This window comes from Pan troglodytes, chromosome 11, assembly GCF_028858775.2.
Source record: "Pan troglodytes isolate AG18354 chromosome 11, NHGRI_mPanTro3-v2.0_pri, whole genome shotgun sequence".
Classification (NCBI taxonomy): domain Eukaryota; kingdom Metazoa; phylum Chordata; class Mammalia; order Primates; family Hominidae; genus Pan; species Pan troglodytes.
The window spans coordinates 107,421,430-107,439,978 of NC_072409.2; the positions used below are offsets into that span (position 1 = coordinate 107,421,430).

At 35.3% G+C, this 18,549-nt stretch overlaps 1 protein-coding gene across 38 annotated transcripts in view; it reads left to right on the forward strand.

Annotated features, from left to right (window-relative positions):
* PTPRD (protein tyrosine phosphatase receptor type D) overlaps positions 1 to 18,549 on the forward strand; it is a 2,309,829-nt gene that overhangs the window by 2,083,733 nt on the left and 207,547 nt on the right. For 27 of the 38 annotated variants that reach the window (XM_054658683.2, XM_054658684.2, XM_054658676.2 and 24 more), the window contains 3 exons: positions 14,516 to 14,704; positions 16,652 to 16,669; positions 18,262 to 18,372. In XM_054658683.2, coding sequence (XP_054514658.1) covers positions 14,516 to 14,704; positions 16,652 to 16,669; positions 18,262 to 18,372 — 318 coding nt within the window. The remainder of the gene's footprint in view (positions 1 to 14,515; positions 14,705 to 16,651; positions 16,670 to 18,261; positions 18,373 to 18,549) is intronic. The other 11 variants (XM_054658689.2, XM_016962333.4, XM_054658693.2 and 8 more) reach the window with 1 other exon arrangement.

Genomic DNA, 18,549 nt, shown 5'->3' on the forward strand with positions numbered 1-18,549 from the left:
GATTGTATGTTTCCCAAATTTATAACAATGTGTCAGTCTATTACAACTAAATGAAAATGAGCAGCTCTGGGTTGTTTTCAATATGTAAGAAAAAGGTTTTATTACATCGCTTCTGAATATCATCTTATCATTGGAAACTTATATCTATTTAATTGGCATGTTGTATATTAAAATGTGACAGCCATGAGTTATCTATAAGGAGATTCTTAATTTCATGTCTTCATAGGAACATAACTCAAATTATTCTTCCTCTTATTCAGGAGACCACTGGCTGTCATACTCTAATATTTTGTGAATTTCTTTTCTGGCTAGGGAGAAACTACCCTTGCATGCTCAACTGTCTTCAAATTGCAGGAATTGAGCTATTAGTGGAGAAAACTGATGCAAATCCATGGGTATTTACAACCCATTCTAGACTGGCTCCCAGGGAAGTTCTGGTGCATCTGTAGTGAGGATGCTGAGCTCACGTGTGTAGGCTGAAGCAGACATTCCTTGCCTTCATCCTGAGACAAAGCAGATAAGGAGGCAAACGGCTTGGTCTACGAGCCCCTTTTGCCAGTTCCTGAAGGAAAAGCTGGATCAGTGTTCAACTGACAGATACTTGCTTTGTACTTAGTGCTGTGCTCCATCCAGGGGCAGCTCTATTGGTGAGAGTCCTTCATAGAGGCATACTGTCTGTTTCATGAGTGCCTCAAATACATGACATTGCTTTCCAAGGGAAGACATGACTGAAAACATATGCAAACAATCATAACATTTCAGAAAGCCATCCCTGATAATTCTCCTTCATTCCTCATCTTCAAAATATTACCAACCCTTGTAAAATTGACATTCAAATTATTCTGAACTTTTTCCACCTCTCCCTATCTCCTTACATCTTCCTGATGTAAGTTTTTCTTGCCACGGGGCTATCTCAGTACTATCCTAAATAACGTGCCTACATCACTTTATTCTTATTTTTTGCTTTTCCCCAATGCATTTTTCATAATGCAGTTAAAAAGACATTTTTTTAATGCCAATTTTGTGATAAGCAACATACACTCCCAGTACACATGCCCGCAAGCACCGAAGTGCCCACACGCTTGTATTTACCTTCAAAACCCTTCTTTCCTTTCATTTGCTTTTGGAAAAAGATCTCAATCGTTTATGTATGCCCTCAGGTTTTGCCTGAAACCCTTTTTCTAATTTGCTGTGTTTAATCTATTGAAGAAGAAGGTCAAGGTTTTAGAATTTATGTGGATGCTTGACAACTCTTCTATCTAGTTGCAAAAGATAAGGGATTTCATTCATGTAACTTTTGGTAGTGGTTTTGGCCATTTTTTGGTAGTTTTACTTTGATTGGGTTATTTTCCAGATGTCTGAACTCCTGTTGAATAGCTTCTTAATATTTTTGATATTTCAAAGCATAATGAATAAATTTCTGTCCTGTGTTTGCTTTTATATATGATATTCTTTTGATAGAGAGGAAAGTTCAAACATTTCGAAAAGAAATAAGTCATAGTTGTAAACTTCTTTGGGCAGTTTCATAAATTGATAGTCCTGTGATTTCAAAGATTTTGAAGAAAAACATACATTGACATACACACACACAAACACAAACAAACACAAAGCCTGGGCGCAGTGACGCATGCTGGTAATCGCAGCACTGGAAGGCCAGGGTGGAAGGATTACTTGAACCCAGGAGGAGTTTGAGAGCAGCCCCGGGAACATAGCAAAAACCCATCTCCACAAAAAGAATAAAAGAAAAGACGGGTATGGTGGTATGTGCTTGTGGTCCTAGCTGCTCCAGAGTTGAGGCAGGAGTGTCACTTGAACTCAGGAGTTTCAGACTAGCCTGGGCAACTTAGTGAGACCCATCTCTATGAAAAATAAAAATAATTGAGCCAGGTATTGTGACACATGCCTGTAGTCCCAGCTACCCTGGAGGCTGAGGTGGAAGGATCCCTTCAGCCTGGGAGGTTGATGCTGCAGTGAACTATGATTGCACCATTGCAGTCCAGCCTGGGTGACAGAGCGAGACCCTATCTATGAAAAGCAAAACAAAAAACCTAGTTCCATTTGGTTATTCTCTGGTGTTAAATTCAGGCTGAATTTTGCCATATAAATAGAAAACTATTTGCATTTATGGGAAATGTTTCCCCATAGATCTGTAATACATTCTGAGACATATAAGTTATCTTTAACTGCTTATTCATGTATTCCTGTAGTTTTCATTTTTTCAGTGAAACATTTTATATGTGATGTTTGATGTTTTAAGATTTTGATCTTTTCATCTTTCAAGACACCCTCTAAAGAAAACTGCCATTACCTCTGTTTTCAGAATCAATTTTCTCCTGTCAGATAAAACAAATACCTACCACAGTTTGCCTTTAAAACTATAAAAACTGTTACTGAATGTGGTAAAATAGTGAAATGCTCTTTTTAGAAAAATTATTTAGACATATCTGAGTCACTTTATTTTGTTCCTCTTGCTCCCATTCCCTTACATTATTAAAGACTAGAGGGTAACAACCATTTTCTGTGATGTGTTCTTGTTTCAGGAAGAGAGAACTGTGATGAGCTGAGGGGAAGGTGGATTGTTTCTAAAATTTTTGAAAGTTTGGCTTAAAAAAATAACATTTGGATTTCTGAAGCTATTCTAAGTTAATTATGTTTTAATTGGAAGGAAGATCCTCAAAAAGTTTGTTTTCCATCTTAAATTTTTATCAGACTTTATCATTTCTCTAAATAAAAATAATAAACATGCATTATGTTATTAGAATATTGATTTCTCACATTTTCTTTTCATGAGCTTGCACCTTGCTCTTGAGTTATCTCTCAATTTTGTTCATTGTTTGTAATTAAATACTTATGCCTTAATTTTGTAGGAATTCATGTATTTTTAGAGTTAACTTTTTTCAGATATTGTCATCATTTGTGTGAAATTGGTAATAACAGTTGGAGTGTCATTTAAATAGTCATGGTATTCAAGAGGGCCTCAAATAAAGTATATGTTTAAGAATGTTTGTCACAACTGGGAAAGCAATGCTTGAGTATATCTAGCTACCCAGACGCTTTGGGAATAAGTCTATGTATTTCTGATAATATGAATTAATTATAACAGTTTACTTCTATATAATTTAAAATTTTGAAATGATCCCAATCTTATAGAAAAGTAGAAACTACAGTACAAAGAACTTATTATTCCTGAACTGTTAGAGAGTTAATTGCCAACCTGATGCCTTGCCTGTCATTCCCAAATACTCAGATTTATACAAACAAGGCATTCTCCTACCTAACTACAATGGGACTATCGAAATCAGGAAGTAAACATTGATGCATCATAACCATCTAATTCTTAGATCCGCATTCACTTTTGATCACATTTTGCCAGTTGTTCTTACTTGTGTTTCACCAGTTATCACCATTCAAGTTTTTATAATTTTCCACAGAGGCTCCAGTTCAGAATTATATTTTGTACTTGTCAACCTGGAAGAGTTCCTCAGTCTTTCTTTGACATTTCTGACCATGATAGTTTTGAAGATAACAAGGCTGTTATTTAACAAAATGTTGTTTGGGGTTTTGCTGATGTTTACTGGTGGTCATATTTAGGTTATGACTCTTTTCCAGGAATATTGTGGAAGTGATGTTATATTTTTCTCAGCACAAGAATTTGAATTATCCCTTTACTGGTGTTATTAACTTTGATTTTTAAATCAAGGTTGTTTCTGCAAGCCTTCTCCAATGTAAAGTTACTAATTTTTCTTTACATATTTTATTATTATTTTAAAAATAGTTAAAATTTTTAAAATTTAAAACTTCAAAATTATTTGTCTTTAATGGTATTTTTAGGACTACTACCGTGCTTAGAATACAGCAAAATCATGTAAATGGGAGCATTATTTTTTAAATTAATATCACTGGCATCAGCAGCAGCATAAGGAGCATCATTTTTGGTTTCTAATTGCATACTGCAAATCTAGGAGATGCTTAAGACTTTCCCTATCATTTAATCTCTCACAGACTGCTTTCTTTATATTTAATAAATTTATGTAGGGAGTCCCTTTGATACTATGTAAAGATACTATATCTCCTGAAACTTTCAGTTTACTCAGTTATTTATATCAGTATGGATGCATGTCTTTATTTTATTCAGTGTGTTATAACTTGTTAATATTGTCTTTTTTAATTTTCATGTTCAAGTTGTCCGATATTTGGTCAATAAGAGCCCCTTTAAGCTGGCTTCTGTGTACATTTAGTATATACCTTTCATTCTTTGAGTATTTTCTTATACAACAGGATAATTCCAGGTGTGTCTCATTCTTTCCTTGTTCCAGTCCTAACTGGAATCAGTGATTTCTCTAAGGAGTTTTCTGAAGGGAAGCTTTCTGAAAGGAAAGTGTTTCCTTTCACTGGAGAATGGTATTTAGAAACCAAGATCTGAATACAAGGTGTGACCATTGCTATTGGGTATTATTGCTGCCAGCCTCTCTTGGTTCAGCTAGGGAAGATGTGTTTGGTAAGTTTATATAAAGAATGTATGTTTGTGCATGCATACTCATTTACAAGTCATATATATATGTATACATATATATTTAAAATATGTATAGTATATGTATACAAATGTGTATATATATATATGTATATATATATATATTTAAAACTAGGTGTTCACACCAACACTATTAGTTCCAATCCAACACTACACAATTGATTCTGATTTTCTTTTTTTTATAACATGTGATGGCTTAGAAAATTTGTTCATATATACTTATATTTACCGAAATATGGTGAAGAAACCACATTGAATGTTTTCTGTAGTCCCATTTGATTGAGCTTGTTGGTTTGTAACTTTTTACAAAGCTAACAAATAATGGATGCAGGATCCAAATCCAAGTCTCTTTCCATGTTTACTATTTTTGTCTTTGTGCCTCTTTTTCTAAAAAACAAGAACAAAAAATTATTTTCTAAAAATAATAAAATTCATTTTATGATTTAAATATACATTTCTGTAAAGTGGTTAATTATTTGAATATTCAAAGTAAGGTAAACATTTGGATGGATGTAAAGGGTGAGTATAATGACACCTGCTTGTTGATAAATATAAATTGATAGGGAATAATGAGATTTGTGAAAGTGGATGGATATTGGATTTTATCTAAATGAATCCCAAAGAAGGGAATAAATGTGTTTCCCTGATTCCTAAGTATTTAGTTAAACGTTCAGGTATTAATAGTGTTGCTAGATAGGAGGAGAAGGTACTTCTTTTTTTTCTCAATGAATTTATTTGATTATGAATCACAAAAAGGGTAATCATTTGCTCAGGCCAAGCACTATTAACAGTATGCCTTAACTTAATGCAATGTAAACTTGGAGCTACCACATTTAGACAAATGATAATTAAATCTAACTGGGGTTTATGTTCTGCTATGTAGACATTACTTTGTAATTTGTAGGATGATTGCATACATTGCTTCTAAACAGTTTGTTTTATTCTCTGCCAGGAGTACCTTGCAAACTCCTCAAAATGCGAGGAATATTTCATAAAATGGAGCTTTGCTCTGGAATGCTCTGTGGGTAGCTGGTTGGTATGCTGAATGTTTAGTAGCTGCTAATGAGGCTCTTAGCTTAATAATGTCCAATTTTCTATTCCTGCATGGTATAATTCTATGAGAAATCTTTCGAGACTCTTGTATCCAGTGACTGCCTTTAAGAGATACCTAAATCTACTCTGAAATAAAAGCTTAGCTGATTGATTTATAGCCATATTAAGACAAGCATACTATCTGTAATAACTTGCAAAGAGGACCTTGGGAAAAAAATTTTTGTATCTTGTTCATAATTACTTTTTTGGGAACAGATCTTATATTTATTGTATGTTCCATTTGGAATGTCGTGTATTAACTATCAGTTTTTTTTTCTGCTTTATATAGTTTCTTGCCAACTGGACTAGCATTTGATTTGTAATTAGAAACTATATGATTTTTTCAATTTTATTCATATGCGTAACATTTCGATAATGGCCCGAGAGCCCAACTTTGCTAGAAAACGGTGATTTAGCTTTTATTTCTTTGCTCTTTATTTTTCTGTTTTCAGTCCCTTATTCAATTCACTTACAGGAAAATTGACTTTGAATAATAATGGTCATGGTGTCAACAAAGTACAAATTATAACCTGCTGCCATCTGGAATGGTGAAAATAAAAGCTTTATTTACACTGTTTCCTTTAAGAAAAGAATGTTTTTTCCTCTTCTTCAAGGACTGTATTCTGGAAAGAAAATGGTGGTCCTTGTTTGTAGCCTGATACTGTGATTCATTTTGAAATGTAATGACTTGAAAACTCATTGTTCGACAAAGTAGCAAATACGCTATGATAATCCTCTGCCTTCCAGCCTCTGAGACACTGATCTGTCTCCCTGTCCAGATAAAGCTTTGGAGTAGTCATTATTAGTCCCATAAACCGAAGAGGGACCTTGTGGCCCAAAGTCATAGGGTAGATATGTTAGGTCTACTTATATCTGCTTTTCTGGTCTCTGTACTGACTTTTGGTGCCTGCTCATGGCAGAAGGCCCGCCGTTCTCAGCCCTTCCTAGGTAATTAAATAGAAATTACAGAAGGGCTAAAGGTATAGGCACAGTACTAAATCTCAGGTCTCTAGGAAAATTACTTGACATTTATCAGCCTTTTCACACTCTTCCATTTCTCAGCTACCTTGTACTGGCTAACAGACATGGCAGAATTCTGTCTCTTCTAGAACCAATCCTGAGGGAATGAGAAGCCTATAACATATGTATATACACACACACATATATACATATATATACGTATATATGTGTGTGTATATGTGTGTGTGTATGTATGTATATATATGTGGATTTTTAAAATGTAGATCTATTTTTAAAGTATTATTACATCTAATGGAACTTGCGTATCTAGTCCATGCCATTTAAAAAATAAAAGTAAGGGATGACCAAGTATTCAAACTCTTTTGTTGTCCCATTCATGAGTTGACTGTGATTAAGAGTTTCATCACTACATGATGAAGATTTATTTGAAGAATAGCAATTTGCATAGACGAAACATGACACAATAAAAAGACACCAAATCTAGAGCTGAAAGACTTTCTTTAATTTTTTTTTTTTTTACTACATGTAGGATATGAAACAAATAACAATATTACTGAGTTTCTGTTTTATAGCCACAAAAAATGATAATGATACCATCCTTATTTACCTCAAGGAACTCTAATAAGGTTCAAATATTTGTATTTTAGAGATACTGGGCATTATAGTGCTTTGCATTAGGTAAAATTTTAAATTTGTCTAATATGATCTTCTGACTAAATTCCATTCTGTTAAAGGTGGGATTTAGTAAGAGCATCATATTAGACAAATCTCATTGAGAGATTTCCCCTCTCCAGAGCTGAACAATTAATGGAGCTATTAGAACTAGTTTATGGAGACTTTGTACAGAGGTGTTTCTTGATTTATATCATTTTCCCCAAACAGTTATTTTCAGAATGTTAAGAAACTTTTGAGATGAAAAAACAAAACTCTGACTTCTTGGCATTATCTTTTTAAAAACTATTTTCTTTAAGAAAGCCATATAGCCTTCTTAACATGACCTACTCCCCAAGATGAGGAATACTTAATTCCCCTTCCCTGAATAACTAAAAGAAAAATGCCTGCCATGATATAGGGAAAAACAGTTGGTTCCAGTGTTTTCAGTTGTTCACAACAACATTTGACATCCCAAATATTTAGAGCTATTTTTAAAATTCATTTTTAGGAACAAATCATCTGACAATATGGATTTTATTTATTTGTACTGTTGATTAATCAAAGAGCCTAAAATCTTGTTCAAAGGGAAAAGAGGGTATTTATTAGCTTTGCAGAGGTTACTTGACACAAACACTACACTTTAAATTTAGTTGCATGTGTAGATAATCCCTGTTTTTTATGATTTGCATAGAATAATTTCTCATTTGCAGTTTATTGCTGCACTTCTTGTTTTATCAAGCCTTAGAGTCACATGCCTCTGATCCCTTTAGATCTATTGATGGAGCTTGGAATAAAGCAAGTACATATATGCTAGTATTTTACTAGATGCCAGACACTAGTGCCAGGCAGCACTAGGCACATTTAATGCATCATCTAATTCAATCTTCCTGTGTATGTGCTTGGTACTATTATTACTTTCAAAGAAGCTAATTATCCTGCAGATACAATTAAATCACAACAATATAGAGATTATCTAGATTACTTCATACCCAGTGCCTGGCCCAGTCCAGCACAAAGGAGGCCTTCAATAAATATTTGTAGAATGAATGATGCCATCTGTTGACTATCCGGTAGGTTTTTAGAACTAATAGTTCAAATTATCTTCTTGTTTCAATATATGGTGTAATTTTAATAAATATCTTGTTTTAAAGTGTCTATTTGGCCACCTTATTTGACCACCTTAAGACCAATATGTATTTAAATTTTCCGAGAAAGTTCGTACTTTTTCTTAAGTATAAAAATCCACTGACTTTCTGCTGCATAGAACACTACTGATTCTCTGACAGGTGAAAAAGTCCATATATATATTTTATGTATATATATTTATGTATTATATATATTAAAATGACAGTCCTAGTGTGTATATATATATATACTCTAGGAATGTCATTTTAAAAATACGGTGCATATTACTCGTCTATCATTTTTCTTGTTTTCTTATGTTAATGAAAACTTTTCTCACTCAGTCTTTCCACCCGTCAAAGAAAAGAAATCACTCCTGTTCTGTGAGAGTATATGAATGACTCAAACCGTAAGATATCCAGTGACTTGGAAATCTGTATTCCTGTCAGTGAAGGAAGACCCACAGTGTTTGCCTCAACAAAAAACTGAGTGGTTCACTCCTGGGCTTTTTTAGCCATTAGTTTCAACACCAAGAATTCCATTGTTATTCTGTAGATAGAATAACAGTAGAATATAGATACGTGTTCTATTGTGTTCTTTGCATTGTCATTGTGTTTATACATGTGGTTTTGTCATGTGGTCATGCTTTTGACACGTAGGAACTTAAAACCAATATGTGAGGGAAAGCCTCCTGTAAAATGAAGGAAGCAAGGACTAAATTGTGTGCTTCTCACATGGCAACTGTGATAAATTAAAAGCATAAATTGCATATTCTCAGTGGAAGGAAAATCACTTGCTGACGAAACTAAAGATTGTGAAAATAAAGTCACAAACAGCCATTTTTGGAAGTCTCTAAGTCTAATACTCCTTATGACACTAAAATAATGAGACTATGAGATAGCTTTGCCTCTTAATAGACTGATACTCAAGGAGGCCAAATGTGTAGTCACAAACAGTTGAAGAATGACTGTTTCAGTGAGTGGTATTGAGGAATGGTATTTCAATGAATGACATTCCAGGAGGAATTGAGAGATACCTCATGAGTGAGTGCTGAAAAAGTAATTGTCAAAGCATCATAAAAATGTCTAATTGTGAGTATTTGTTGAACATTGGGAAGGTTACAAAGAAAGTAACAAATAGCTCCTGCCCTCCTGTGAGCTTGTAAGAGTTCACACTTACATACTAACTATTATTACGGTTTATTGATAACACGGTATTGATATTACGGTTTATTGATAACACTATTTGGGGACTTTTAAAGAGGAGCCACTCTGAACTGTTTGAAACTTAGAAAAGTAATTCCAGAGGATGAATGCTTCATGATAACAGCTGCTTGTCTCTTCATCCATATTGTGTTTTTGTTTTATTGTACTGCCATTACTGCGAAAACCTCTGTATTGTCAATAATATCTAAGTGTTCAGGTATACTTGCCAAATTTTTAAATGCTGCACTTGAAGAAGCATTGATGTAATTGATGTAATTGACATGCTTTTTCTTCATAAACATATTTGTATTAATCTTAAAAATTGGGATTTTTCCAAATACCGTGGCAAACAGTTCTTTATTGAAGACTTCGTTAAATCAGTTGGGGTCAGAGCCAAAGGACTAGTCTGGTTGAATTCACGCAGCAAGAGCCCTAGCAAGATTAGGCAAGAAGAGCTACTTAGGACCACCTTGGAAGGGGCCTGTAGCCTTAGCAGGCAATTTAGATTTTCCTGGCTTCCTTTCAAAGAAGAGATTCAGTGTTTGTCAAAGTGGAGTGAAAGTAAGAGCATCGTTAATGTTGTTTATGCATGAACAATGAAAACAGTTTAACTGAACAAATTATGTAAAACCTGTTACTTGATCATTCACAGATACGTAAGGCATGACTACCTACACAACAGTGTCAGACTATTTTCCTCATGGATTCATTCCTTTCAAGTCCTGGGTAGGTCAGGGTTGTTAATAAGTTCTACCACAATGGGAAGTTAACTCTGGAAGATGCTTACATTCATTTTTCTCCTTCCTTAATGGAACTGAAAGTTTTGTATCAGCATATTTCATTAAGATACCAACAGATTCAAAGAGGGTGCTATATTTCCAGGTCTATTATAGCTGCCATTCCAAACAAAATATGTATGACTCTATGATTCACTAAGCACAAGTATGTAGTAATCTGCCCTTTAATGGCCTCTCAAAATGACAGACCAAATGGCTTTGTGAAGGTCAAGTCTGATTTAAATTGTTGATGAATTAGTAGCTAATTCTGCATGATTGAATATTAATATGGAACAGTGATAAGTAAGGCACTTTAAAGCTTAATGAGCACATTAATGAATAGGACAAAATGTTTTTCTTTTCACCTCATGTAAAAGTTTAAAGCTACTAGCATATTGACAATTTGTTAATTTTTGCTAGCTGCTTTTTCCTGTGAAAGTTTGTGTGGTTAAGGTATTAAGGATATTGATTTGATTCCCAAGTTCCTGGTACCACACATTTGAGGAGCCGTCAAAATTGATGTTATCAAATGGCCAAGGCAGTTTTATATAAATCACTAATAAATGTAGAGGGTGAAGAAAAAAGCAATTAACATCTTCTAAACTACACCCACGGAGATAAGCATTCCAATTAGAAATTTCATTATTTCTACAGTTTGTTTTATGTTGAATACTGAGTTTTATTGCCAAATACCTGACAGTCAAATTGGAAACAAGCCACAACTGTCAACATGTAACGGCTCTGGCTATTTGAATCTGTTACATTGTGATGCTTCTCATGAAAATTTAATGAAGAAAGTGCATTCAAAGAGATTCTGTGCAAAGGGGGATGGATAGAATTTAATTACCCTTATTAAAAATAAGAAAGGAATGCTCTTTACATTTTCTGTCCCATTAGTATGCAAGAAAGATTATCTTTGTTGTGCACTTGTGTATATGAAAAGGGGGCTCTGGAGTGTTCTTTATGAGCCAGGAAGGAAAAGAAAGATCATGAAAATGTATTAGACTGCTTTTCAGGAGGGTAGAAGTCAATTTTGTCGGCTATCCCCAAGGTGAGGACTATATTTCTTATAAACAGTTATTAAATCTAGATTTCTTTGGTAAGAGCCTTTAGTAAGTGGCTCAACAGTCTTAAGCCTTTGGCACTTGCCACTGATCAGCACTGAATATTGGCTCAGTTCTTCCGAGAGATGAACTTGTAGAAGAAAAGTAATGACTAGCAGAGCAGTATTTATGCAGGCAAATGTAACTAGTACTTAAACACCATGGGAGAGATACAGTGTCCTAGGACATACAGAAACCACTCAGGAATCGCAAGGTGATTTTTGATTAACCTAAGTTGGTTGCTTTAAAAATGTAACATAACAACAACAAAATCTAAGAGCTTTTTCAGAAACTCGTTTTCATGAAGGCAGTATAGTTGGTGTTGGAGCACTTGAGGTAAATTACTTTTATCCTTTGAAGCACTTTGTGTCAATAGCTGCCAAGTGAGATATTTAATAATATAACGTGTGTGCTATAGCAGCTATTGATCTTTCTGCTCTTTTTTCCCCCCAGCAACATCAGAACTATGTTGTAGATTTAAATATATTGGCAAAACCTTTAAAGCCATAAAGAGCAGCCTGATGAAATTCATGTGGAATAGATTATTAAAACCAGCATAGCCTAATTTGCATCCCACTTTTAATTTTTAACTTTCTCTTGGAGCCTTGAAAAATCATCTTGAGATTTAATTTTTAACTACTGTTTCTGACACTTGTCTACTGTAGACCTCTGCTTGGCTGATGATGTGTAAACATTCACAAAAACAATGTATTACTGCTTCCACAAATCAGCCACATCTTTCAACTTAAGTGAAGTTTAGCTCATTGCAGTTAATTATTTTTATAAGTGTCTTTAGTACCCGGCCCTAACTACCTGGTCTCATAGGAAGGTATTATCTCATGAATCAGGTGTCAAATCAAACTTGCCTCAGCTTCTTTTGGTCCTTCACAGACTGTGTTAGTAAAAGATAGAAACTTTCTATCCTGCCCAGCGGGAGAGCCAGAGTCTACGCTTTTCCTTAATAGTCCATCAATTTTATCTTACGATAACTGCATCTGTTGTTCAGTGAAATTTCTCTTTCTTGGGAGCTTTAATCTTTGGTAGCATCTTACATTCTTTCACCATTGACATTCAGAATCTCTCTGGTCCCTAACTATTTAACTGGTTGCCTCTCTACCAGAAGTTCTGCATAGTAGGATATATATGTTTTTTTAAACAGTCACTGATATATATTCATACTTAGACTTAGGAATCACTGGAGTTTCTCTTAAAATCTGGAAACCCAGGCTAGCATGATGGCAAGGGAGCAGAATACAGATAAAACATGGAAGAACTCCTGGTGTGGAGGGATAAACTCGTGAGTTAATAAGTACAAGACAGTGGATTTGAGTAGCCGCTGCTGTGGTAGCTCTGAGGAGGAAAGAATGAAATATGTTTGAGAGAATTTGGAAAAGATTTACAAAGCAGGTGACTTTGGCTGCGTGGCTTCCTAGAAGCACGGAGTACCCAGCAAACATGATTTGTCTGGGAAGTGGTGAGAATTTCAATGTGGGCAGAAGAAAAATTTCCTATGAGAGAGTTGATCCCTAAGAGGCTGAGAAAAATGAGACCTGATTGAAAAGGACTTTGCTAGTGAGGTTTAGGAGACTGAGTTTATCCCTCGGCTCTAGAGGGAGAGAGTTGGAGAACACATGCTGTTGACTGACAACACGGTGGAGGCATCAAAATGGAGCTTCTTCATTAGAAATTCTAACATAACCTCAGTATGATTCACCATCAACTGTGAATTCATGGATTCTACTGGAGCTTGTAGGAGGCACCCAAGGAGAAGCGATATGCCAGATCTGATGATATCTAATGTTCTGCTCGCTGCTGTTTATGCTTTCGAGTAATTTTAGAATTGGTGGCTTATGAAAATTTATCAGTGGCCGTGAGGGGGTATTGATTAAATCAATGCCAGACTCAATTGGAAGTAAAAATATTTCATGATCACGAGTTAATGGGTACAGCAAACCAACATGGCACATGTGTACATATGTAACAAACCTGCACGTTGTGCATATGTACCCTAGAGCTTAAAGTATAATAAAAAAATTCATGATCTTCAAACAAATGGCCATGTTCTAATTTGGATAATTGCCACCCATCTAACTAAAATTCTTTCAGTGCTTAGATAGAACACACCTTTCTAATCCTGGCTAGAAGAGCTGGCAATGTCAGTTATCAGTGTGGAGCATGATTGTGGGATTTAAGTGATTTTAATTTCTCAAGAGCTGGGATCTGGAACAGTTTCGATGTGGGTGGCAAAAAGTGAATTTTGCGTGAGTTGGAGATTCAAAATTTAGGAATTTCAACTTTTTAATTACTGAAAATGGTGCAGATCTTTGGGACGGAGGAAAGCATTCTCTTATCCCTGTAAGGAACATGTGCTTTTGTGCCATTAATAAGGAGTTGCTTTTGCTCTTCTTTTTCAAAGCATCCTCAGACAATTTTCTGGTTAATTGAAGCTCTTACAAAGTAATCAATTTGGGTTGAACCTTATACTTGTGTGGGAAAACATAGAGTTATAAGAAAAACATACCAGCTTTGAAACAGATAGCGTGACCTAGCTTCTGCTTGTTCCCCAAGTACTCTCCAAGCTGGCACTGCTGGCTTCCATGGTTCTCTCTCGGCAAAACCTTTCCTACCTCAGTGCCTACACTTTGACATTCCCGAATCTTTCTAAAATCTCCTTCTCCCCTTTTTGTGACTTGGCCGATTGTGTTCTTTCCTAAATGCCAACTTTAAATCAGAGCTTCCTCTGGGTACTCACTGATCTCAAGCACAAACCCTATAATTATTTCTCCCTCTTTGCTCTTGGAAAACTCACTGCATCCCCTCATCATAGTCGGCCCCGTCTGAGCTCTGTGTTAGTCTGATGGCCTCTTACATAGACTGTTTACTCTTCTGATCAGTAACAGCATTGTGACTGTGTTCTAATTTATTAGTGCCTGGTTTGTGTTAGGTTCTCAACAAGCACTGAGTAAGGTAAAGAGAGATTGCTGGGGAATCTCTTGAATTTGGAGCATCTGACTTATTAACTGAATGTTTCTATCACCTTTTGTCTTGCAGAAGATCAAATTCCCAGGGGCTTCCCTACCATTGACATGGGCCCACAGCTGAAGGTGGTTGAGCGTACTCGCACGGCCACCATGCTTTGTGCAGCCAGTGGTAATCCGGATCCAGAAATCACTTGGTTTAAAGATTTCTTACCCGTGGACACAAGCAACAACAATGGTCGTATTAAGCAGTTACGATCAGGTAGGGTCTTGTTACTGTTTCTACGAACTCCTAGAGAATTTTTTTTTTAATTTTTCTCTCTCTTTATTTTTAATTTTAATTTATTTTTTATTTCTAGGTACTGGTTTTTCTCCCTCTTCTCTTTCTCTGTTACTTAATGGGTGGTCCATGTTTGTGATGTCATAGCCTGTTTCAGAGTCTGTCTTTCTCCTTTTCTCTGTGTGTTTTGCAGCTTCTGTTTAATCCACATTGCTCACTGCTGTGACTGTATTTTTGGTAATTTTTTAATTTACTGCTTTTTCACAGTATTTGATGGATCCATTTTCTCCTCTTTCTTTCTTCTTTCTCTGTTTTCTTTTGAGACAAATTTATTTCAACACTGGACTTCATTCAGAACTTGCAAGGAAATCCAATGGTTGTATCCATTAAAAAATAAAATGTTCATATTAAACCCTAAAATGTTTCAATTTTATTAAAGTATGTTTTCCGCTATCTTTTCTACATTTGAACTCATCAAGGTACCAAAGTTTAGTAAGTCTGGGCACATCTGCTTTCTTTTCACTAATACATAAAAACATAGAAACGTTATCTCATGAGTAACCAGATGTATGTTTTTAAAAGTCTTTAGAAAATACCAGTAAAAGGAGGGGATTTTTATTAATGCTATGATAATAACATTGTGAGTGAACATTTTCTACACATTAGCCACAGTAGTGTGCGCCCGTCAAGGTTTTTGAACCCTCCAGTGACTGGATCTACAGAAGTCTGCTTTTGGTGTAGACTCCAGCTTTTGCTGTTTTCTCTCTCTCTTTACACTTTTCTCCTTTTCCCATTCCCATCCCAAGTTTATGCCTTTGCTCTCTTAGATTAAAAGTAGAGATAATTCTAAATTTCTTAAGTTTTAGAGCCTGTCCCTAGGTAATTTCACAGGGAAATATAATAATAAGCCATTTACTTTGACGTTGGTGGTAATATTGGTATAGAATTCTAAGTTGCTTAACTGCCTGTCTTCCCAGAATTCTCAGCTTTTGACCTGTCCTGTGATGTTAAAGCGTCTTGTTAACTGCCTCTTTTGCTTGTTGTCAGCAGAATTGTGTAGATTAGCATTCTGTTATTGTAAATGAAGAATTAATTATTCACGTGTAACATAGATGATTTAGTATATAAAGCTTTAACTCTGAAAAATTTGTACCAAATTATAAGGAATATAATAATATTTTTATGCTGTCTTTCTTCTCTCCGTATTTAAATCTCCAGAATCTATTGGTAAGTGCTTAGTTCTGAAGCGCACTTCAACCCCACTAATTTCCATATCCAGAATATTATTATTATTATTAATAAAATGCATGGCATGCATTTTACTAACTGTCAGTGTAGACACCAGATCTCTGTAGTGGCTCCCACACACACCTCCACAGAACTGTTATCGTAAGAACACTGTGCAGAAAAATTAAATAGTACACAAGTTATGGCACACCAATGTAGCATAGCAAGTAGTATAAGATATCCAATCACCAATGTTTGTTTCCAGTTAGTCTTTAGCGTTTCCTATCACAGTATATATATATATATGCATATCTATATATATACTTAAATAGATTAGCCAGTGTTTTCCTAAACTATGTCTTTAAAAATATTGTATAGTTTTTTTTGAAGAGATATGACGCATATAAGATATAATTCTAACCCTATATGACCCCAGACCTGAGAACTCAGTTGCTTCTCTGAGAAAGGCAATGCTGCCTATTGCGGTCTTTACCCTCTGTGGTATAATGCAACTTGTTTTTTATGATCTAATAATACTATCTAATATATTCCTGTTTTACCAATATAGTAATTCAAGTTTCTTTTAAGACCTTATTTAATTCTGTAAATCTAATTTAATTCTTCTCCCCAGCCCTAGCCTCCTTCTTCTCGTACTAATGCTTCTTCTTTCTAATCTTATTTGCATTCATATTATCCACCCAGGTGGTACACCAATAAGAGGTAAGAGTGCTGAACTAACGTTCACAGAATGATCTTACTCATTCTTTCTGTCCTTTCATCCCTCTCATCTTTGTCCTGTTTTCAGCGTCATTCCAATAATGTCCATCAACTTTTTTTTTTCTTTGTACTGTTTGGTTATGATCAGTGACTCTCATATTGTGAACTTTCCTTTCCTTTTTCTTTCTCTCTTTGTTTTGTTCATTTCTTTCTTTATGAAAATGATTATTTAAGTTGTGATATGCTTCAAAGAAAGCATATCCAGGTCTTTAGACCACAGACCAGTCACAGCGTACCATCTGTCCCTCTTTTTTTTCCTTTTCTTCTTCTTCCTTTTTCCTTTTTCTTTTTTTTTTTTTTTTTCTTCTTTTTCCTTTTTTTTTGTCCAACCGGAGGAAAAAAAAGATCATTTTTTTTTCTTCCTTAGCTGTTCTTGTTCTGGACCAAAGCCAAGGTGGTCTGGAGAACAGTGGCAGACATGCAGAAGACACCCTGGAGCATCTGCTTTTTGTCTTTATCTTTCAAAAGGTTTTTGCTTTTGTTCTTCAATTCTTTTTTCTCTTAATGTCTTAAAAGTCAAAGAATGACTCCCCTTTCCACCTGATCCCACTCGTCTACAATCTGACAGCAATGCTTTTTTCCCCACTTCTTTTTTTCTTGGATTACTCGTCTCCGGATTTTTGGATCTTCTGTCCTTCAGGCTATGGAAACAAAAGGTGCTCAGTATTCTTGGTGGTATGTGGTATTGCTGGTTTTTCATACTTCGACTCAGTGTGCATTTCTTTTGTAATTCTTGTTTTGTATTTTTCTTGGGGTTTTGTGACACCACACTGCTAATCCCACTGGTGGATTTTGATGGGTGTCTTAGGGGATCCATCTCAGGGTCCTCAAGCAGTGGTTGGTTGGCTCTTCCTTGTGGCACAGGCCATGCCTTTTAACTTTTTAAAAATCTTCTAATTCAACTGCTCTTTGTTTTTCAGCAAACGTAATAAATGATTGTAAGTCGTGGAAAACTGTCTTTCTTTTCTTAAAAATCTGCATGTCTTAAGGGAGTTTTGTTTCTTTAAGTGATATTTTGATAATTTATAATGACTAATTTTAATTTTTTGCTTTGTGCAGCCTTTTTGTGCTCGCTGCGTATTTTTGCCTCTCTTCAGCAGAAGACTTTCTTGAAAACCCAGCCTGGTTTTTTTTGAGCGTACCTATCTTTTGCGCCACTTTTGGTACCCAAATGAAACAAAACAAAACCAAAAAGTAATCTTTTGTTTTATTTAAAAGCCATACTTCCTTGAAGCAGTCTCACCCATCTTCATTTTATTAGTCTAGGAAATAAGAGTGTTAATTATGACTAGAAGTCTTGCTTGGGAAAAGAGATATTGATTTCTAATGCTAGCATTGATGATGTAAAAAAAATAATCTCTATATGTTTTCCTCATCGCATCATTTTCTGTCTGTGCAACTTAGCAAGAGATTGAATCGACGTTGAGTGGACCTTCGCTTTGCAGGGCTTTTCATATTGTTAAGAGGTTTAGCTTTCTGAACTGACAAAGCCTTCTCTGATCATCTCTTTGGCAATATATTTTATATCCATACAGGAGCCCTTCAGATTGAGCAGAGTGAAGAGTCTGACCAAGGAAAATATGAGTGTGTTGCCACCAACAGCGCGGGCACTCGCTATTCCGCTCCTGCCAATTTATATGTCAGAGGTAGGAATGACATAACCCTGGCATCGCTTCTTCATTCAGGCTCAGGGGGAGTTGAGACGCCGCAGGGTCCGTGTTGTTATATTAGTAGTTAACAAGCTGGTTTGGTAATAGTGACCGTAGCTGAAACATGTTAGTAAATAGAAAAGTTAAAAATTTAAAATATGTTGTTTAACTCCA